This window comes from Manduca sexta, chromosome 22 (assembly GCF_014839805.1).
Source record: "Manduca sexta isolate Smith_Timp_Sample1 chromosome 22, JHU_Msex_v1.0, whole genome shotgun sequence".
Lineage (NCBI taxonomy): Eukaryota > Metazoa > Arthropoda > Insecta > Lepidoptera > Sphingidae > Manduca > Manduca sexta.
This window is the reverse complement of record NC_051136.1, coordinates 338103-360991: the sequence shown is the minus strand read 5'-3', so window position 1 is coordinate 360991 and position 22889 is coordinate 338103. Positions and strand designations below refer to the sequence as shown.

Genomic DNA, 22889 nt, shown 5'->3' with positions numbered 1-22889 from the left:
CTCTAATAATGCATCGAGAACTGAAGAATGTCGGGCACTTTGTAATCAGCTTGATGTTTTAGGATTTGAGTTAGCATATGAATTAGCATCATCACCATACAACTGTCTTGATGATCTGTAAAATAGAAATAAAGCATCACAGATAGCCACAATACGAGAAACTTTTCGTTGAAAAGATTTTACACAAATAACAGGTACCTAACCAGAGTAAGATTCTTATAAGTTATGATTTTATTGGTAACGTAATAAATGTATTATTTGTATTTATAGTCTACAAAGTAAACATGTACCTATCATATGCATGACACAAAGGTTATTTTATAGCAAAACAAAATAAGGCTAAGTACATAAATCAAACTGTAATCTATTGTGAATTGAACAAAATATCAGAAAAGGATAGTTTTGTACTTACAATGAAGTTTTCACGTTCCTCAATTCTGCAGAACAAAAGTCCGAGTTTGAGGCAAAGAAATTTGCGATCATAAAAGACACAATTTTTGGCAAATTTGCACTGTCTGCTTGAATAAAACCAATTTCCATGTTTGTTTTTCGGTGAAGTGCACTTTGGACACGAAATAATCAAATAAATATTAATGAAACCTGCGAAACTCGACAAAATCTTTTCGGAATTACAAGACCAATAGACAAGACATTACATATAATACATCGTGACGTCACGTTCTCTAGTCTTGCTCGCTTGAGACGTTTCTTGTAAATGATGCACAGATTCAAAACTCTTATTTTTATTTAGGAAAATAAAATATTAAATAATTTTTATTTGTAATTTAAGTCAAATATTCTTAATTAATACCTTAAATTATATAATGTTCAATACCAAATTTATTTATTTCTTTACTATGTCAAATACCCAATTCTCGCCCGCATTTCGTCTTATTCTTCTTTTGACAGATTTAAAAAAAAAACAATTACTGCTAGTAAAACCTACTTGAGCCGTTAAATGAGAATTCATTTTTAATTATATTATTATTATTCCAAACTTCTAAAACATTTCACAATCAAATCATTCTATTTAAAAACAAATTTGGTTGTCCCAGATTTAATAAACAATAAAATATGCTCCTGAAGATTACTTTTCTGCAAATAATTTGTAAACAATTTTACATCATTTTTATTATCGTTGAGTGACGTGACGCTCGTCAGAGGGTAAGCGATACGACCGCCCATAAATAGTTGCAACAAACTGTGAATTACAAAGTACTACAACACACTGCACTTGTCACTCTGAGACATAAGATGTCTCATAATACCCAGTAATTACGTTTATCGCATCTTTTACGTCGCCTTTATTTTATAAAGTAGGTCAATACTACATTTCGAACACGGTATTCGAACAAATCATGCAAATAAAATATGCGCGGCATGCGGCACGTGACTACGAGACGTAAGTATCGAACAAGTACAAGAAATATCCAAAAATATATATTCTACAAACGAAAATGTTTCTTCCCGCACAACACTAAATATTGTATACGTACAGTCATGTGTTATATTTGGTACGTATTGTCAATATACACAGGCAGATACTATGAAAAAAGAATAATTCAAAATCAAACACATTCACATTTATTCCTGAAGGGGTAGGCAGAGGTGAAACCAGGGAATCCACTTTTCACAGTCTTTCGTTCCATGTTATAGATAACAAGGCTATTACAATATCGGGCACAAATTCCAGAACCCAAATTGATACTGAGCAGAAAAACTCAATATCACTTTGCCCGACCCAGGTTCTAAACCCGAGACCTTAGATTGGTGTCATACCGCGCATGATTCAGTTACCAAGAGGAGTTTCGCATGTAATAATTTAGGCATGTTTGTGATGCAATAAAGTTTATTTATATTATATTTTCTCACAAAATTAAATAACTAACATAACAGAAAAGGCGAAATAAAATTTGTGTTACATATCGACTTAAAACTATAACAGAATTATTTAAACTTCTTTATTATATAATCACAAAATTGTAACCGATGTCAGTACATTATAGATCTTGAAGAAAAACGAATATGGGGTTCTTCATTAGAGCAACAAAAGCCAATACAAAAGTTTATAGATTGTTTGTCTGTCTGCATGTTCGTACACGTGTCATGCAAAAACTAAGGAATTGAAACCAAACACCACTCATGCTAAAGGTCTAACTTAAAATATAGTCTTCATTTTATCCCGGAAAAATATAAAGCGGGAGTTTTATCCTAGACAATTTTTTCACGCGTACGGAACCGCGGGCAAATGCTAGTTAATATATAAAAATCTACAGGGAAGAAAAAAATTAACAGGAAATTGTCTATTCCAATTTTAACCAACATAATAAACCTCATTTTCCAACATAAGTAATAATTACCATATCACCTTATAATAGAGAGCCAGCGAATAAATTATTCCACAATAATTTCTTTAGTAGAGTCTGGCTAAAGAGTCGTGTCACCAAAAAATAGCGGCAAATTCAAAAGAATCTACGATTTATAACCCCGTGAAGATTAAAAGATGAGTTTAATAATAATACTAATAATATCAGCCCTGTATTATATACTTGCCCACTGCTGAGCACGGGCCTCCTCTACTACTGAGAGGGATTAGGTCTTAGTCCACCACGCTGGCCTAGTGCGGATTGGTAGACTTCACACACCTTCGAAATTCCTATAGAGAACTTCTCGGATGTGCAGGTTTCCTCACGATGTTTTCCTTCACCGTTAAAGCGAACGATAAATTCACAAAGAATACACACATGATTTTTAGAAAAGTCAGAGGTGTGTGCCCTTGGGATTTGAACCTGCGGACATTCGTCTTGGCAGACCGTTCCGCACCCAACTAGGCTACCGCCGCTTTTAGAAAAGATGAGTTTATCTTACAGTTATATTTTTATTAAAAATATTTTTTATTTTAACGATCTTTAATAAAAACATTAGTCACTTGATGTTTACCCGCGGTTACAAGGTATATTTTTTTGATTTTGCCGCCATATTTTCTATGCCACGATTAGTTGGCAAGACTCTAGCAGCCTGCCGCATTCGGTACTAGTATTTTTTTATAAGAACACGACAAAGTGACCACACTGCACTTTATGATAAGTCGAGGTAGGGTCCAATATGTCGACTGACGAGAGATGATTACCCTCGACAGTCGACACAATTATGCCGGCCTGTTGGAATCGGATATACACAGGCTCCCGGAACGCACTATGGTCCACTATGGCGAGTTTTAACACCTAGTGTACGGTGGTGGCTATCCGGGCGGATATAAAATATACTAGTACAATATAAAGATCTCAAATTTTATGTCGTGCGATTTATTGACGTTCGTAAAGCGTGTGATTTTGAAGCAAAGGCGGCGAAGTACTCGGAAGTGGTGTCGATAAATCCGGATTTAATATAAAATCGTTAGCCGCGAACACTTCATTATCTTTTATTCGATTCCTGAAAAAAATTAAGTAATTTGAAAAATTAATCGGATTAATTTTAATTCCAGTTAATTCATTCGTATTTTGTAAATTATATCCCCTATTTATTGTATGTATATTGTATAATAAATACGGGTAAGTTTTTCAATAAAAAACAAAATCTAGTAAACGTACAAAAAAAGAGTATCAAACACATTTAAACCTAATAATAAATAAAGAATCTAAATATTTAGTTTTTATATTCCATTACGATTAATTTAAATATAAAAATATATTCATACCATAACTCCAAAGAAACGACAGAGCGTATCAAAGGAATTTCTAGACAGGAAAATCTGGTGGAAACTGTGATGGTGTAAGCCCCCGATCCTGGGAAGATGAGCCAGTCCAGAGCCACGCACCGTGGTAGGAGGATCGTGTAGTCTTGCATTATACGATCCTCGGAGTCGCAGCTGGGACCCCATAACGTGGCTTCCTCGAGAGGCCCCGTGTCATTTTCCGTTGATCGCTAAAATAAATTCATATGTTTTGCTAATATGCTTAGATAATTGGATAAACAATGTATAACATTACCTATATAATATTATAATATGTAGAAGATATTGATTGAAAATTCCCAAAGATATGACATTTAATACTTCATAAATCGAAACACTTACACACACACATACATAAATAGACTTAACATCGCCATATCGGGCACAAATTCTAGACTCCCAGTTGATATTGAGTGTAAAAACAATATCACTTTGCCCAACCCGGGGATCGAATTCGAGACCTCAGCACCGTAACGTAATACAACTACGCCATCGAGACAGTACCATGCATTAAATATTAACCCAACCTTTACTAGACTTTATTATACTAGACTTTTCTTACAGTTCTGACCGCGTGAATCTTTTATTTCTGAAATAAAAGTCTCGGTAAATATTTGTGATAAAAGCCTATATGCTCAGGAGTAATGTAGGTTCCTATTAGTGTTTTTTCGGTTTATCGGTTTAGTAGTTCCTGAGATGAGTGCATTTAAATATACAAACCCTTATATATTAGCGTACATTTATGGACAATAGTAACATTTCAATATTAAATGGCACCGCAAATTGGACAAGTTGGAATGAGTGAACAATGTTACTCGAGTATTGGTTTACACAAGACAATGACAAGTCTTGTCACGGGCTAATACATAGGTCAATAGAATATTCGATCTACCAAATTCGCTTTACTTTCTTATTAATATCTGCTCGTCATAACTAACTAACAATTATAGTTGGAGTTAGTCAATTTATTGCATTTGACAACTAATGACATTATCTATATAAAACTGTCACTAATCAATGAATCTACATTATATATATTCGAAAAATTAATAATTTGGGGGGGGGGGGGGGTCTTTATTACACAACAGTTTTTAGAATTTCTGTCTGCCTGTATGTTTGTATACATACCACGGATAAACTAGTATATGGTATTGAATGCAGTTTTCACCGTTGTATTACTAGAGGTCTAACTTAAAATATAGGTTTAAATTTATCCTGTGAAATTATAAAGCGTGTAAAATTATAAAACTTAAAATATAGGCTTAAATTTATCCTGTGAAATTATAATTAAGCTGATAGTTTATTTTCAAATAGAGTATCTATTGACTGATTATTGAGAGGCGATAATCCGTCAACAGTCGATACAATTATGCTGGCCTCTTTCAAATCTAGTATACGGATTGATCCTGGAACGCGACACACTAACATGTTCGCTATCCGGACGCATACAAATATCCTACCAGCAATTTATTTAAAACAACGAATTTGTAGTAAAATGTGTACAAAGATATATTTTTATGGTCATGACGGTTATCAATCGATGAGCTAAATTCTATCATGGTTTGGTTGTTAAAAAAAATACTTACTTTAAATTTTTTGGGATAATGCCATTTCTCAACATCTCGCAGGCATCCGTACACACCATCGTCTATATATATCATGTTCATTTGTTTTCCGTCTTTTATCGACTGAAATATGTAAAAGAATTAAACATCCGCGTGTTTAAAATTTAGCTTAAAAAGTTTATACGACACCGTGTCGTTTTGTGATTGGTTGAGAGGCTATCACGTGACTGACGAATTAGTTTAATTAAACATCAGAATAAAACAACATCGACTTACGAGTCGCGTTTTTGTGATATAGTAAGGCTGTAAACTTCTTATTTCCTGTTAGAATAATTCGACACTTGATTTAGATGCCTCAAGCAATAATCATGAAAACCCATTTCTTATAAAATAACCTTCGGACGTCCAAGATGCCACAACAAGAAGGTTAGGATCATGTTTGCTGGTGCACAAGAGTTGTCATTGTGGCGGGAAACTACCTCCAATTAATTTTATATCTGGAAATCATGAGACGATTTTTACAGTTCCAGCTAACATTCTCCGAAAAATACTAGTTTCCACTTTATGATTTGAATTTCACTAGACTTGTGAAAAAGTGGATGTTTTCAATCATAGAACAGAAATACTAATTCGCACTAATCTTCATTTATTAAAACGTAACGAAATGTACAATTAGCACGATACGAACTTTTAATTATTGTAGTAATGAGACTTTCATGAGAATTTCTTCAGGCGAGTTGGATTTATCCACTGTTTATTATTCATTGTAAGGCAGACTTGAGCAAATTAACTCGCGCGTCCGCCATTATGACAACTAGCCTTTTGGCGCCACCGCAGCCTTTGTTTACAATTAAATTGTTTGAGTGAGAATTGCGGAGTTCTGCACTTGTTTTAAAAATGGAATTATAAAGCGTTTTTCATAAAACGTATTTAAAAAGTAATTTTAAAAAGAAATGGCATTTGTAGAATATTTTAGTAAAAAAATACATAATGTGGAGTTTGGACACAATATTTTCTTAAATTTTATTTCCTGACTAAACTTGCTTCAGACAAATGTGCGATTTTCTGAAATATGAATTGAAACTAGTTGATTTACATTTCTTACCCTTCGAACATTATTGATGCTGCAGTACATTGTGAAAGAAGAATCACTAATGTATCTCCCAGGCTCGGAGATGATTTGAATACTTGGATCTGGGAACAATTCGGCTACAGCAGCTGTGATTAGTTTCGAGACCTGAAGAGAAAAATATACATCCTAAACTCTTAGGCGAAGATCCTTACACATTATAAATGACACAGGGTGGCGAGGAACACTTAAGGTGGTAGCTCAAGGTCCATTTTCATACATTTTGTTTCGGCTTTAATCTGGGTAACTAAACAAGTATTGGCAAGTAAAGAATTTAAATTCACGTCTAGTTACTTGCCAATACTTGTTTAGTTACCCAGATTAAAGCCGAAACAAAATGTATGAAAATGGACCTTGAGCTACCACCTTAATAAGTTATAAATAATTATGAGAAAAATGTAACATGAAGTACTTAATAAATTTCCTAATCGACAGTCTATCTGAAGTCAATCACAAGTATGTAGCTAATATAATAAATGAAAACAACGATAATGTTAAGGGGCGTATACTTGGCCTTCCTACGCATAAAGGTCATTTCTTCCGCGAAGACGCGTCCCACCACTTTTAGGCGGGCGTGTTGCTGGGTGTCGCAGAGTAAGGGAACAGATCCAAGCTGGCTTCGATGCTATCCATCGTAGTGTGTGTGTGCACTTATACTGTTCACGCACACTAAGCGATTGGGGATAGTAGTGGGGCGCGTCTTGGTCCTCTACATGACCGTTGGTAATAGTAAGGACTTCTATATCAAATAAGATCCTCAAATAATTTACAAGTGGTAAGGGACTATTAAGTCCATCGATTACCTGGTCAATACAATCCGTTCTCTCACTAAGAAATCCACCGCCGATGTCCACGATTTTCATTTCTCGCCCCGCTGTTGCCTCGTGGTCGAATAGAGCTCGAGCGTGTTGCAGCCCTGTCACATAGCTTTCAGGAGACGAACAAATGGAACCGACGTGGAATGCTACTCCTACCACCTGTGACCAACAAAATGATATTATTTTATAGTAGAATTTGTTAGTAGCTACTAACATAAGTAGTGAGTGACTGGCAACTTTAAGAGTTTAAGGAGTAGCTCGCGCTTGACAACAATTATATTAATTAAACTCATTGTGGTGGTAGTCTAAGTGGGACTAGAACGTATAGTGACTAATGTCAGCAGATTCAAAACCCAAGGACATGCACCTCTGACTTTTCTAAAGTTATGTGTTTATTCTTTGTGAATTATCGCTTGCTTTAACGGCAAAGAAAAACATCGTGAGGAAAACCTGTACACCTCCTCACTAGGCCAGCGTGGTGGACTAAGGTCTAATCCCTCTCAGTAGTACAGAAGAGTCGTGCCCAGCAGTGGAAAACCATATAATTCAGAGATTATATTATATATTAAATTCATTTTACACTGTAGACTAAATGACTGTACTGGATGGGACTGATGGTACTGTAGACTCTACATTAAAATGATTTTAGCGTGCCAGCAAAAATACATTATTAACTACTTTAATAACTTCAATTAAATCCACTTTATTATTAAATATTATTTCCCTCTGATTATTCGGCATTCAAATTGTAACTTTTACTCACTTTTAAACCAAGGCTAGCTGCTTCTTCCAACAGATCAATAGCTTCTTTATCAAAATCACATCCGAACTTGTCTCCTAAAGCAACTTTGCAAACGCTGTCCACTCGGATGCGGATAAGAAGTCTGGAAATGCGTAAAATATTATGATAATCTTTTATACGAAACTAGGTTTAATGATTTTTAATGTTTACGCGAATGTTAGACATTGAGATAAAACTTTTTGTCGATGTTATCGCAGTTTTTATATTATAATTTTCTTCTGATGTTTCACAGCATTGTCAGCCTTCGTGGTTAAAATTTTGTCGATTTTGTTTAAAAATTATGATATAAAAAACTGTGATAAGATCCATACAATAGTTTTTATTTCAAGGAAACTAGATCTTTTATCTATTTGCATTTGAAATGAAGTTAACGCTATTTATTTTATTCTACGCGACATGTTTGCATGTTAATTAAGGTTGTTTGTTTAGTTTATAGTAATTACACAGACGGAGTAGATTTGTTAAGTATTTTAATTATGTGTACTTATTAAGTAATAAATCTCAATGAATAACAAAAAATCATTCAATTCCTGTAGACATAATATAAAAGTCACAAAACAGATAAAGGATATTAGTTACAAAAAATGAGAATTACGAAATAATAATATTATTATTATGAATATCTATCAAGTCTGGATGTTTGTTATAATATCATAAATCAATCAGTAATCAATATAAGATCAAGTTTATAAGAATGTTGTCTCAATTAAAATTTAATCCCATTAAAGAGTATCCAAAAGATTTTTAATTCAGAGAAAGCCTTTCATATGGACAGACTCGTAGCCAAAACCTATGCCTTTGTATGGTCTCCCAGGCAAAAACTAAGAACGCTTTCGCAAGCATGGGCAAAATTTTTATCAAACCACTATCAAAACACTCTTACAAATTTCGTGTCGAAAATCCTAAGTAATTGATATTATGATATCTAATACAGCGAATACCATAACTTTTAGGGGTACTTAAGTAGGTGAGAGGGGAAGTTAATTAATTGCGAATATATTATTAGTACTAGCAACGCTTGGAAAAGTAAAAACCTTATTTACCCCCGTATTAAGTATTAATAATAATATATAAGTATACAATATATAAGTATATAATACAAACGAGAGCGTGTTAAGCACCGCACAACTGCCTAGCAAAATCGCGATACTACGTCAGAGACGTCTGCGTTGGCTAGGGCATGTGCATCGCATGGCCCCCAATCGTTTGCCCAGGCAGATACTTTTAGCCGAAGTAGCACATGCTAAGCGCCCGGTAAGTCGTCCAATACTTAGGTTTAAAGATAGTGTGAAGCGGGACATGGTATCTTTTAACATGGATCCAACCAAGTGGGAGGAAGAGGCGGTGGACCGGGTCAGATGGCGTAAATCCGTAGCTGACGGTGTTTCCGCTCACGATAAGGCCTGGTTTAAGCAGCTAGCCCACAAACGCGAAATTCGGCGCAACTACGCCGTTTTACCACCCCCATACACAAATACAGAAATCCGCTGCCAAAACTGTGGTCGTATCTTTCGGGCTAGAATCGGTCTGATAAGTCACCAGCGTAGGTGTATATCGTACCTCGCATCTTCTACGAAAGCTACTTAATCATCTCACGTAGATGTTAATTGCCAATGATGATGATGATAAGTATACAGGGCTGATATTATTATATTATTAATAATAATTATATTAATTTATAAAGCCCTGTATTATATACTTGCCCACTGCTGAGCACGGGCCTCCTCTACTACTGAGAGGGATTAGGCCTTAGTCCACCACGCTGGCCTAGTGCAGATTGGTAGACTTCACACACCTTCGAAATTCCTACGAGAACTTCTCGGATGTGCAGGTTTCCTCACGATGTTTTCCTTCACCGTTAAAGCGAACGATAAATTCACATAGAATACACACATGATTTTTTTGAAAAGTCAGAGGTGTGTGCCCTTGGGATTTGAACCTGCGGACATTCGTCTTGGCAGAACGTTCCACACCCAACTAGGCTATCGCCGCTTCAGTATTGCTTGGGTTAAATCTAGATTTTCTATTTCACAGCTAGGAGACGTAACTTTACCGTGCATCTGGCCAGTGTTCAACGAGTTTCTTAAGTTCGTACGAGGTGTCGAACGTCGTATGCCGCACTCCGGACTTTCGAGCGTACGCCATCTGTTCTGGAGTTTTTGAGGTCATCGCGTAGATAATTCTCCTAGAAAATAATATATTTGTAAAATGTTATCGTATTGCTTTGATGTCTTTCTTATTGTAGCATTTGTTCCTGATTGTTATGTTGGGCGGTTGATAATATTATAGTTAATATTGACTTCAATTTACAGCGACCTATTTATAAAATTACATACACCTACTAAAAAACAGTTACTGATGACTCAACATAAGACACTGAATACAGCCAAATGGAACGAATGCTTTTTACTTTTTCCCACGTCCTATCCAACTACCTAAAGAAGATGCTATAATTTACTCATAAGGAAAGCTTACAGATATTATTTTAATTAAAATAAAGTATTTACTTACGTAGGACAGACGTTCAGTTTCCTCAACTTATAAATTTCTCCAGGCGATGCACAATCAAAGCCGATTCCTTGTGATATCGCCAATTTCAACATCATTTCTGTGTCGTTACATTTCATTGCTAAAAATTGTAATGTATCACATTCTAAATAAGTTAATTAAAATTCTTAAACATCTAGCCAACTAAATAATCCTAATAAATCCTTTCTTAATATTGAGTTAAAAATTTGGATCTCCGTCTCTTCGGCATATAAAGGAACCATGTTTTTCTGATTATGGCTGTGTGCCTTTTCATAAACACTTCTTTTATGCTTTGATCTCTTTTTATATAAAAGAAATAACCATTTACTGACACTAAATCTGGCCATATTTCACATTTATTCTTACCGTAAAATATTTTAACACGAGGCATCATATCCTTGAAATGTTGGATTCGTCGGAAGGCCTCGTCCATGTTGAAAATGAAAAAAGGTTGCTTCTGCAAACCACCCTCGATCATTGCCCTGCCAACGTCTTCTGATGACTTGTCGCTCAGGACAAATGCTGGGCTGGTTGGGTATTTATCGAATCTACCTTCCATGTCACTGGATATCTGATGAACAAGAGATACATTGGATATATAGCATGACAAAGAAAATAAAAATTCTCGTCATGTGCTAAAATATGGAATTAACTTCTTGTACTGACGACGGTAACTTTAAACCGAAATAGCAAAAGTGACACCCCAGAATCAGGTTTTTTATATGTCTGGTAACTATAACGACTGCATTGTAAAAAAATAGGGGAGAAAAAGTGGTCGTTTTCGAATCTCTGGTATTATTGTAAGCATCTTTATTTTAATTGAGTTGTTTAATCAAACCAATTTATTGCCACAATTAACATTTCCAAAAGCAGAGAGACTCTTTAACATAAAGAGTTGCTACTACAAAGGCTTACAAGGCTTAGTAGTTAGTACACAATAATAAATGTTGTGTCCTGTTAATTAACAGTTAAGTACTTATTTACAATTTCATATATATCTTAAGGATATAAATGCATATAGAAGTTAACTACCCTACAATGGCAAAGCTTAACCCTTAGGATTTTAAAATGAGGAATTTCCTCACAATGCGTGCTTCGTCTAGCAACTATTAACACTAATCCTTAAATGTATGTAATGTAATATGTACGGATTAACAAATGGTAATTCGTAATATAGTTTATTGATGACACGAGCCTGCCTCACTTTTATTATGATATCATGTTAATGACATCTCTTTGTAGCAAATTTTTTTGTCAGTTTTTTAATGATTAAGAAAACAATTTATGTTCAAGCAACTAATATGAATTTAAAACACATAAGTAGTGAGATATTGAGTATATCTTTAACATGGTGCAAAATTTTCTTTTTAAATATGCTTACTCTTTTTATTTGGTATATCCTATAAAAGATAATATGGCTCTATATAAATTAAACTCACCTTTAAACCAAAACAACGTCAATAGAAAAATCTGTTCGCAGCAGTATCCGGCAGTAATTACAAGCAGCTGTATATTAATAACTTCTTTTTGCTGAGAATTTATACTGTTCGTAGCGTGTGATAAAATTGAGTTGATTATTTTTCTTTTTAAATATGTTTGTGGTTAAGTGCCGGCTTCATTTGCTACGTAAATTATATTACGTAAGAAAATCACGTTTGCTTCACGTACATGCATTTTCTTTCTATGTTTGTTTCACTCACTCTCACTGCTAAAACTAATTTAATTTAGTATAACAAACAACATTGTAAAATGAAATAACATTGTCATTCAGTAATTTATATTTGTAATACTTCACCACTAATTTCAAGACGTTCAATACAATAACTAACAAAACAGTCATGTATTCACTAATTAAAAATCTCTATTATGAGAACCGTCACTTAGAAATAACCAGTATTAACACAACCACGTTAAAACTGTTTGAAAGAACCGGGACTTAAATAAAAATAATCTAAGTACGCGCAACTATATACTGAAAAGAGCCACTTGAGTGAATAAAATAAGTTTCATAATATAAAATATAAGGACATAATTACGGTTGGAAATGGCGTGATGTGGTTTGCGAGTTTCTTTAATGAAAAACAAGTAATTTAAGTGGATTTTTTTGTTCCGTGCCATCCGTGCTTACCTACTTATATAAAGTATATGGAACAATATAAATATTGTTTTATATTTCTACAGATGATAGAGAGTAGAGAATCTGGGTTCGAATCCAGGTTGGGTTAATAAAATATTCCTACTCACAGTCACGCCTTTAAACCCCGAAAGGGTAGGGCGAGACGCAAGTGTTGCACCCACATTCCGCCACGTGTATTCTGTCTCAAGATAGGAAACGAGTCTATCGCCTTGTTGGGCGCAATTTCCATAAACCCGGGCTCACACCTTGACCTGGGATTTGAATCCGAGACCTTAGCACTGCAGTCGTACCATGGGTCCATGACACAACTACACCACCGATACAGTCTTATCGAGTTGTGATAAACATAAAAGTGTATTTTTCATAATATCATCGACTACAATACGTACGGCATCGACATTCTAGATTCTTCTTTCCATAACAGCGCATTTGTTCAAATGTTTACATACTATACATAAACGATGATATATTTAGTACCATATTCTTGTTCTAACTAACTGTATTCATCAATATCGTAGTATGCCACTTGTGTCTATATTTCTATTAAGCGTAAAATATGAGAACGCAATTTTATTTTTCTTTGCAATTACATATATTACTAGGTTTCGCCCACGGATTTGCCCGCGTGAAAGAGTTTTCCGGGATAAAAGTCCCGTTATATATATTTCCCGGGATTAAAATTAGCCTATATCCTTCCCAGTCTTAAATAGTTTTTTAGTTTATCGCGTTCAGATAAGCAGACAGATGCGGCGCGGGACTTTATTAATAATACGGGAATAAGTCCGTCATATTTATTATTACTGTGTAACTTATACCGTTTACGTACCACACGCAACGGAAGCTCTCAAAAGGAATACTTTTTCCCCGTTATTGCTTCGCTTTTCATTGATGCTTCACTTCCTAATAGCCATAGCTTGATGTTACATAGCCTAAAGCCTTCCACAATAAAAGGGGTTTCCAACGCTAAAAGATTTTTTCAATTCGGACCAGTAGGTCCTGAGATTACAAAGGGTTGAGGAGGCAAATGACTCACCATTGTATATATTACGCTAATGTCTCAGCAATTTCAACGTAAAACAAAATATTGCTGGTGTAAATATCCGGTTTTTTTGTGTTAACTGTTTTACCGATGCGCGATAATTCATGACAAGATAATTAATAGACTTAAAACTTGTTCCAAATCCAATTTGGATATGACTGCATCAAACAGAATGGTACGGCATCTAATAAGTGGGTAATGTCAAAACAAAAATATGAGGGTTTTTAATATACAATTATACTGTAAATTTAAAAAACTTGAAACAATGTATAGTCCGAATTTGGGTTGGCAAAGTTCACAGATTAATCGAAACTCTTATGTTCGATTCAATTTTAATACAAACACATTTTTATTTCGAAAGGAAACAGGATATTTATTCAATCATTGTTTTAATTAATTACAATATCTATAAACCAAAGAATATTAAATAACATTGACGCAAAAATCTTTTAAAAAATTGAATGCGTATTTTACTCCATTATATAAGTACCCAGTAATATTTGAACCCAAACGTCGTCGCATTTGTAGATAGTTAAAGAAGTAACCCCTCCCCTCCATTCCGCAAATCGGGTCGGATACACAGATACACAACTTAAAATTAAAAAACCCCTCTTTTTCTGTAAGGAATACACAACTTAACCTTAAGATTGTCGGAGGTTAAGAAATCAGTGGTTATACATATCAGAAGTTAAATAATCAATTAAGGTATTTAAATTTGTGTGTTTACAGGATTCCGCTGGCACCACTGGTGGCATAGTGGATTGTAAAGGCGAGGAAACGTCTGGTTGGATAACGAAGTCTGATGGCCGGAACACCTTATGCGACTTTATTTTGTTCCTGTAAAAAAATTATAAGCAAAAGTTAAGTTATGTTGATTAGAGTTTGTTAGTTTAGAGTTCGGAATTAGTACCCGACATGTCGATAAGCTGGCCTCCTATCACGTCATGGTTGAAACACAAACAATTAAATTTGTAGACATTAATAGTTTAACTTTGAAGATACACATAAATGAAATAGCAAAATGGTTCTAAAGATTTGGATTATATGCTTACAGATTTCATTAGATTGATGTCCTGTTCATACAATATGAATACAAGCATAGATTCATAAGGATTAGGGCAATATAAAAAATATCAACAGTATCTCACCACAAGTCAAAAGATATAAGGAACCGTGTCTGCACCAGTCCAAAACCACAGAATTTGCTAGAAAACGTCGACGCATAAGCGCCTTGGGTCTTAAACACGAGCCAGTCTCTTGGAGTGCACCTTGGCAACTGTACTTCTGTTAAACAATCACGGGGATCTGAAGTTGGGCCCCAGAGGATTGTGTCTTCCAGCTCTTCATGTTTTGTAGTTTCTAACTAAAAACAAAATTATGTTACGTGATTTCGTGTTGTTTTTAGCTCGCAGTCGAATACTTTTGAACTTGACACGTTCACAGTAGTTAATTCATTTATTCATAGATACAACAATTTAATTAATACATCAGTTCACGGCGGCCACTAGGGTCCAGGCCCGTATCGCACTAGACCAAATAACAATTAACAATACATAAGTATATTAATTAATTAATTACTCCAATACATCGAACAACAAGTGGGTTTCGGATGTTATCGTGGGTTTTTGTATTTAATTTTCTCTCGACGTTTGAAGACTGCAATCTTCATGGTCCGCTGGCGGTCTAAGCTGTAGGAACACCTAAAGCCCGATCACCGAAAAATAAATGTTACATTGTCTACCTACATATTACAATTGTACAAAATAAACAAAAAATGCTGATGACGGTCCTTTCTATGCAAATTAATATACAAATTTTAGATAAACAACTTGGTGTAATTTGAAAATATATGTTACCTAATTTCGTTGTTTTTTAAACGGTAAGTTGGAAATAGAAGTAGTTAAAGTTAAACTCAATTTAATTAAAGATAACGTAAACTAATCAACTGTTAATTATTTGAAACAGACATAATAATTATAACCAAATAACGGCAGCTTATCTTCTCCATTTGGGTTGTCTGTTACAAGAAGTTGTATAGCGTGCGTGGTATGACCATCTGTTCTGTGGCCCCAGGTTCGAATCTGGATTGGGCAATGATTATAGGTTTTTTGGAGTTTGGAATTTATGCCTGATGGAGAAAGACTCGCTCCCTATTACGGAACACGCTAGACGAAGTGGGTGCCCTGGTTGTACCTCTATCTACCCCTTTTGCAATAAACATGTGATAGAGTATGTGTTAGTCCAAAACATACTCTGTGCGTGAAATAAAAAGTAAAAAATATTTGCATTTTTTTAACATAGTGAATTCATTTACAAGTGGAACTGCGGATAATACTTAGTTGATGAAAAATAGGATTCTGAAAATACCTGATATTTTACGGAAATTAGGTCGACGAGTCCGTTGCCCAAATCCACATATTTAATACATTTTTACCTCGGAATTTATAAAGGACGAGGCTTTTATATACTTCTCCAATACACGTGTAAGACTTTATGTAGTCTAGTCTATTCAAATATTGTGATTACAAAAAAGGGCAGGCAAAAGAAGGAATTTGATTTTTAGAAAGCATCTACTGCGTCAGAGATTAATATATTTCTACCTTCGATAAACATCGTCTCATGTGGTAGGGGAAGTACATATTAATATGAATACTAGTTTTTGTTTGTGGCTCTGCATGTGTCAGTCTTCCCGAAGTAAGAAGCCTATGGCACTCGCGGGTACCATTTTAGACTTTTTTCACCCTCCTTTTAAACCAGGCCTCACGCTTTAGTGAGGTACTTTGGAGAGGATGGTAACTTTAATATGTCACCATCCTCTGCAAAACCCCCCCGCACTAATAGAAGAATCTCATATACGTCGATCTTTTACTAGAATAAGTGTGGATTTGCGGGAGATTAGTTGGAGAATCATTAATCTCTGGGGCCGTGGCCAAGACACTTTTTTACAATGGTTAACGCTGATAGAAATAAAAACAAAAAATGTATGGGAATAAATTATTCAAATATAGAATTATCAAATGAATATGTGATTCCCATATATATTTCTTTATTTTATTTTACGTCATTTTTAATTTTTTAGTGTTATCGTTTACTTTCAGACCGGTTTATTCATGTGATAAACATTATTTTTGGCTAGATAACATCAAATCGTGGTAGATTTCTTTTTTTCAATTTCGGAGCCTTACCTCGAATTTGTGTATGGTGTGCCATTTCTCGAAGGACCGTAATGATCCGTGCAGTCCATCGTTTATATAAACCATGTTTAAAGGTTTGTCGTTTTTAGTTATCTGAAAAAGGGCATTATACTTAAACTTATTAATGAAAAAAAGGTCATGTTTTTGTTTAATAGAGATACTTAAAAAACTGTCTTTTATTATAAATCTCTGATACTAGAATTACCCATTATGTAGGTACAGTCAGACACAAAACTAGCTGAAGTAGGATATAAAATACGTGACTAATAATAAATTCTTATGTTTACGCAAATGTTAGATATTGTAACAAAACTATTTTTCAGATTTTATCGTGGTTTTACATTATTATTTTCCCTCGACGTTTCGGAAGATTTTTGCAGCTTTTTATGGTCACCGACGTTTCAAAGACTTTGTAGTCCTCCTCCTGTCACTATGAAGGCCGCAAAAGTATTTGAAACGCCGGGAGGTACCTAATTATAATATAAAAAAAAACTGTGATAAAAATCCAAAGATAGTTTCATTCCTTCCTAACAATATTTACCGTCTTTACGTTGTTGATGTTACAGTACAGGTTACAAGCGGTTTCACAGATGTATCTTCCTGGTTCTGCTACTATTTGAACATTCGGACCAGGGAATAATTCATCCAGGCCCTTTCTAATAACGCTGGTTGCCTAATAAAATTGTTCACATAGGTTAAACACTATAGATTACGAAAAAATATCCATCTATGAAAGTATTTTCTACATAAAAAATATTTTTTTATAATCTTAAATATTATTTCAAGGTGTCAGCGTCAAATGACTTATTATTTTTAACGTAGTTTTCTTTATCTCGTTATATATTTCACTCTGTGGTAAGACTATATAATATAGACTATATTATATATATTGGTTATCGTCATCAGCCGCAGGATGTCCACTGCTGAATATTGGCCCCCCCTAAAGATTTCCAAATCAATCTGGAAGCGATCAGTATCCAGCGACCTCTTGGGACTTTTATTAGGGCATCAATCCATCTCGTGGGTAGACGTCTATCGCTGCGCTTGCCAGATCGTGTTCTCCACTCCAGAACCTTCGGCCTTAGACATAGTTCCCTTTAAGTAATCCATAACCCTACGACAAGTAGGTGCGATTCTATTTTATGAGACTCAGAGTTTAATACAAACGTAATAATAATATACAATACACATTCGCACCTTTTATACTCGAAGGGGTAGGCAGAGACGCAAATGGTGCTCGTATTTTCGCAGTGCGTATTCCGTCGTAGTGGTAGGTTGCGAGCCTTTTGCCATATTGGGCACAAATTTTAGACCTCAGACTGATATTGAATAGGAAAACCGATACCACGATATCCGGGGATCGAACCTGACCTAAGCACTGCAGTCGTACCGTAATATAACGACGCCACCGAGGTAGTCAGTAATAATAATGTAATAATTTTATGTGGATTCATGCGTTATTGGCAACACCAATTTTGACAATAAAATAACACACCTGCTCAAACAAATTGTCGTCGCAAAAAAAACCGCCACCTATATCCAAAATGCGCATCGTTCTTCCAGCCTTTGCTTCGTAGTCGAATAAATACCTAGCCTGTTGTAGAGCTTTCAGGTAGCTCTCAGGTGATAAGCAAGTGCTACCGACGTGAAATGCAACGCCTGCAACCTGGGTAAATATAATATCTTTAATGTCTGCATCATGCACTTGAACTAATTCTAGAATTTGCGACTTTGTTTTCGGCATTGAATAATTTAGTTATTTTATCAATAAATAAAACTATATGGGACATCATATTTCAAACAAAGATGTCAAACAAGAAATTGGAAGAAACGAATCAGCATATTTAATATCATTTCGTTTAGCAAAAATTAGTTTCGAAGTTTTGTGAAAAGTTTACGACTATAGAAGTTAGATTTTGGAAGGTAAAATTTCAGATTAGAAGCTATAGACACTTCATTCCAAATGATTAGGTAGGTTTCTGAGTCGAAACTTAGCAATACCTATACTTGAGTATATGAAAACCGAACTCCATTTCTGCAGTCAAGTAAACAGACATACATTTTCTTTATTATTATTATCTTTGACTATACAACAAAACTTATTTTAATTTTTTTATTATACTAATACATACACGCAGTCCCATACATGCTGCTTTATCCAACAAGTCCGTTGCTTCTGTTTCAAAATTACATCCGAATTTAATTCCCAATTGGTATACACTATCGCTCTTTACTGATATTCGAAGTAGAAGTCTGAAAAATAAAAATATATTAATACATTCAATTAACACATAATAATTACAAGATAACGTACACATACATAAATATGATGTACGTGTGTGTACAAATAAGTGTTAATCCAATCAATTCGATATTACGAGTTACCCATACATAGAAACATAATATACGTATATACATACATTATATGAACCGGCGAGAGCATAATTAAGAGTGGAACCGATTGCCAAGACGAAGGTCTACAGGTTCAAAATACAAGGACACGGATCTATAACTTTTCTAAAGTTACTTTGTGTGTATTTCTTTCTGCGTAGCTTTTTTATTGGTGAAGGAAAACATCATTCGGACGCTATACCTAAGACATTCTTTATAAAAATTTCGAAGTTGAAGTCTTCAACCCGTACTAGACCAGCGTGGTGGATTAAGGCCCGAACATTTTCAGAGTTCGAGGAAGTCCCTACCCAGTAGTGGGACAGTATCATTATACATGGCCCTGATTCTCTATGACATGTTATTTTCACCATTCGTCACAAGCGCATAACGTAACTCATCGCGTTTATCAGTATCAAAAATGGCATACAGTATACCATTTAATGCTGATTACACGAAATTAACGTTACACGGCCGCATTACGAAGTAATAATATCATATGGTAGGGCTGGTATTATTAAAGGAAACAAAATCTTACTCTACATCGGGCCAGTATTCTTTCAACTTAACCAATTCACTTGGCGAGTCGAATGTTGCACGTTTGACGCCCGATTGTCGCGCGTACATCATTTGCTCCGGAGTCTTCATAGTCACAGCGTATATTATATCTCTGCAAGGTAATAAAAGATCTGCATCAGAATAACTATGGAACTGACTTCTTCGTCAACTAGTGCAATATATTTCAGTAAGTAAGTGGTTCAGTGTTTCACGGCATCAAATTCTTAGCTTCTGCGTGATACCTAACGTAAAATATTAGTAATACAATAAAATCTATACTAATTTTATAAAGTGGAAAAGTTTATAACTTTGTTTTTGGGGCTTATTTTTGGAACTACTAAAGCGATTTTGAAAATTTCTTCACCAATAAGAAGCTAAATTACTCTTGAGTTTTATAGGTTTTTTAGTCCGGGAAAATGCAAAGCAGGACATTTATCCCGGTATAACTTATCACACAGCCGGAGCTGCGAGCAAAAGCTAGTAGAATATATCATCATTCATACGTAGGAGGTACATTGAGTCGCAGGATTTTGTGTATTTCGTGAATGGAAGCGCAATCGAACCCCAGTCCTGTGGCCACAGCCAGTTTTAGCATCAACTCGCTGTCGTTCGCTTTCATTGCTAAAAACAAGGAATTTTTGTTCTTTTTAACATATATATTAAATAAAAGTAGTTTACACAGATTTTATCATGATTCTGTTAAATCTTTCAATTCAATTTTATTCATAATTATTACAAAAGAAGTTGCTATGTGTGCCTATGCAAAATGTAGCGGGAAATTATTTTATTTTCCAGAAAAGGAGAATATAAAAACAAAGAAAGTTCCGATAAATTGTATTTTTACTGATTGAATTGAATGATTGAATTGATTGAATGTTATTGTTTGTTTTCCTTTTTGAACTTTTGAAATTAAGTAATTTATTTATATGTGTAAAATGTTATACATTATTTAGATTCGGCAATGTTAACTCTATCACCAGTTCGGGAAGCAGTTCTCACCAGAGAAAAGCTAGCAAAAAACTGGTGGTGCTTTTTTCAAAATCAGTTTAAGATATTAAATACAATGCATGATACAGATACTTGTTTTATTGTTGTTTAAAGCAATTCATTCCTATACTCGCAATATAGGTAATCAGACATTGAAATTAAACTAATTTTCGGATTCTATCGCGGTAATTAGTGTTTTATTTTTTCCCGCGACGTTTCGAAGACTTTGCAGCCTTCATGGTCACAGGGGGGACTGAGGTGTTGTTCATCCGTAAAGTTAAAGTTACAATATCTACCTACATTTTACAATTATACAACTTTTTAAAAAACTTTTTAAAAAATTTTAGCTGTTGGTGGTCCGATCTACGCAGAATGAGCTCACAGTATCTTGAAGTCTGGCAGCCGGTCTTTTGGGTTCCGATTTAATTAAATGTAGAACTGGATCCCATGCTTGTGCAAGCTTCCAACCATCTTCCCTATTGAAATTAGGATGTTTTTTAATTTCAATAGACTCGCGAATCATCCTAGGCAGGAATCGGTGTTCTTTGGCGAGGATTTGTGGCTTGTCTAGTCGCAGATAATGATTGGAGCCTCCTCAGAGTGTTCAGCGACTGCAGACTTCGTCGAGCGTCGGTGTTTCACGTCAGCTATATGTTCTTTTACGCGGGTCCCTATATTTCTTTTTGTTTGCCCGATAAGGCTGCAAAGTCTTCGAAACGTCGGGAGGAAATAAAACACTAATTACCGCGATATAATCCGAAAATTAGTTTAATTTCAATGTCTATAGGTAATCAGGTTATAATTTTCCTATTTAACTTACACAAATCAATTTAATGTAAAATGAAATCCGTAAAAAGGCACACACAGAAAACCATACAGGTACAAAGTTCGCCGAAATAGAAATTACATCAGTGCTATAACCTTGCGCTAAAGCGGTGTTTTGCGTTCAATGTAAAATATTCATACCATAAAAAATTTTAACTCGTGGCAGCTTATGTTTGAAGTATTGGATGCGGCGGTAGGCTTCATCCATGTCGAATATGAAGAATGGTTCCTTCTGCAGCCCAAGGATGGTAGCCCTGGCCACGTCTTCCGGGGAGTGGTCATGCAGAACGAAGGCTGGGTTGGAAACCTTACTGATCATATTGGCCTGTGAATGAATTACTTTACTGTTGGTTTTATTGGTGGTATGTCTCATATGTGAGACTCCGCCTGGGTAGGTACCACTGCAATGTCTATTACTGCAAACGTTGAAACAGCCGTCACAGCGTGCTGGTGCTGTGTCATATTTTTAAATCATTTTAGTTGTTTAGGAAATCAATCTTACGAGACGTAAATGTTATATTATTGACAAAACAATGAATACTACCCTGACTTGGATATAGGTCGAGTACAGACGAATGGGCACGAGCACGAGTAAAAACAGCCAGTGTAAATTAACACGAGTGTAAATTATTCGCCTATAGTCTGAATGAAGCATAATATTCTTAAAAAGTCACAATAAAGGCAATTAAATTAAAACTTACTTGCGCATACATGCCGGCTCCTATAGTTAATATAAATAATTAGTTCTGTTCCACTGTTTTAAATAAAACCATGTAACTTGAGGCAGAACACCTGTGAGCTAGTGTTACGCGCCGCTATCCTAGCCGATCACATCGGGCGTTTCCGGAAGTATTCGGCTGCGCGGTCTGGCTGGCAGAAGAGAAGATATGTCACGCGGCGACTATTCGATTATTATTCTCTCTGGCTGGACGTTGTCAAAAGAATGTCTAAAATTGTATTCTGTAATTATTTTGCTAATATAATGTTTACTGTAAAAAGAGCGTTTTACATTCAGAAGTGGGATTATACAAATAATAATTTGAAGTTACATTGAATTCGAATGTGAAGAGAACTATCGGAATAAATCTGTGATGAATCATTGAATGCCAAAATTAAAATTACCAGATTCTCAGATTTTTAGTTACCATGGCAACGTCTACGTCTGTTGAAGTAAATATGTTGGGA

At 35.0% G+C, this 22889-nt stretch overlaps 2 protein-coding genes across 2 annotated transcripts; both read right to left on the bottom strand.

Moving 5' to 3' along the window:
• Positions 1-3172: 3172 nt before the first annotated feature.
• LOC115446643 (ornithine decarboxylase 2) lies at positions 3173-13293 on the bottom strand. The gene is made up of 10 exons (XM_030173375.2): positions 12016-13293; positions 10943-11147; positions 10559-10676; positions 10101-10232; positions 8009-8129; positions 7231-7404; positions 6404-6535; positions 5320-5421; positions 3698-3924; positions 3173-3432 (listed from the first exon to the last, which is right to left on the bottom strand). Exons 2-10 carry the CDS (start codon positions 11133-11135, stop codon positions 3306-3308), a joined length of 1326 nt encoding a protein of 441 aa, XP_030029235.1. The 5' UTR covers positions 11136-11147; positions 12016-13293; the 3' UTR covers positions 3173-3305.
• Positions 13294-14037: 744 nt separating this feature from the next.
• Positions 14038-22575, bottom strand: LOC115446644 (ornithine decarboxylase 2). Its single transcript, XM_030173377.2, has 10 exons — positions 22406-22575; positions 21846-22029; positions 20396-20513; positions 19873-20004; positions 19079-19199; positions 18442-18612; positions 17488-17619; positions 16938-17039; positions 14901-15115; positions 14038-14589 (listed from the first exon to the last, which is right to left on the bottom strand). Exons 1-10 carry the CDS (start codon positions 22415-22417, stop codon positions 14418-14420), a joined length of 1359 nt encoding a protein of 452 aa, XP_030029237.2. The 5' UTR covers positions 22418-22575; the 3' UTR covers positions 14038-14417.
• Between the last annotated feature and the right edge of the window lie 314 nt (positions 22576-22889).

Bases quoted from the DNA above. Each gene is read 5' to 3' on its own strand.
- LOC115446643 (XM_030173375.2), bottom strand. From the start codon at position 11,135: ATGGAAGGTAGATTCGATAAATACCCAACCAGCCCAGCATTTGTCCTG. The intron at 6,536-7,230 runs GTAATCGATGGA...TTTTCTCTTCAG, and splicing joins GAACGGATTGTATTGACCAG to GTCTCGAAACTAATCACAGC. The intron at 3,433-3,697 runs GTATGAATATAT...AATTTTTTTCAG, and splicing joins GTCGTTTCTTTGGAGTTATG to GAATCGAATAAAAGATAATG.
- LOC115446644 (XM_030173377.2), bottom strand. The intron at 17,620-18,441 runs GTGTGTTATTTT...CAATTTTATTAG, and splicing joins ACGACAATTTGTTTGAGCAG to GCAACCAGCGTTATTAGAAA. The intron at 15,116-16,937 runs GTAAGGCTCCGA...TTTTGTTTTTAG, and splicing joins ACACCATACACAAATTCGAG to TTAGAAACTACAAAACATGA.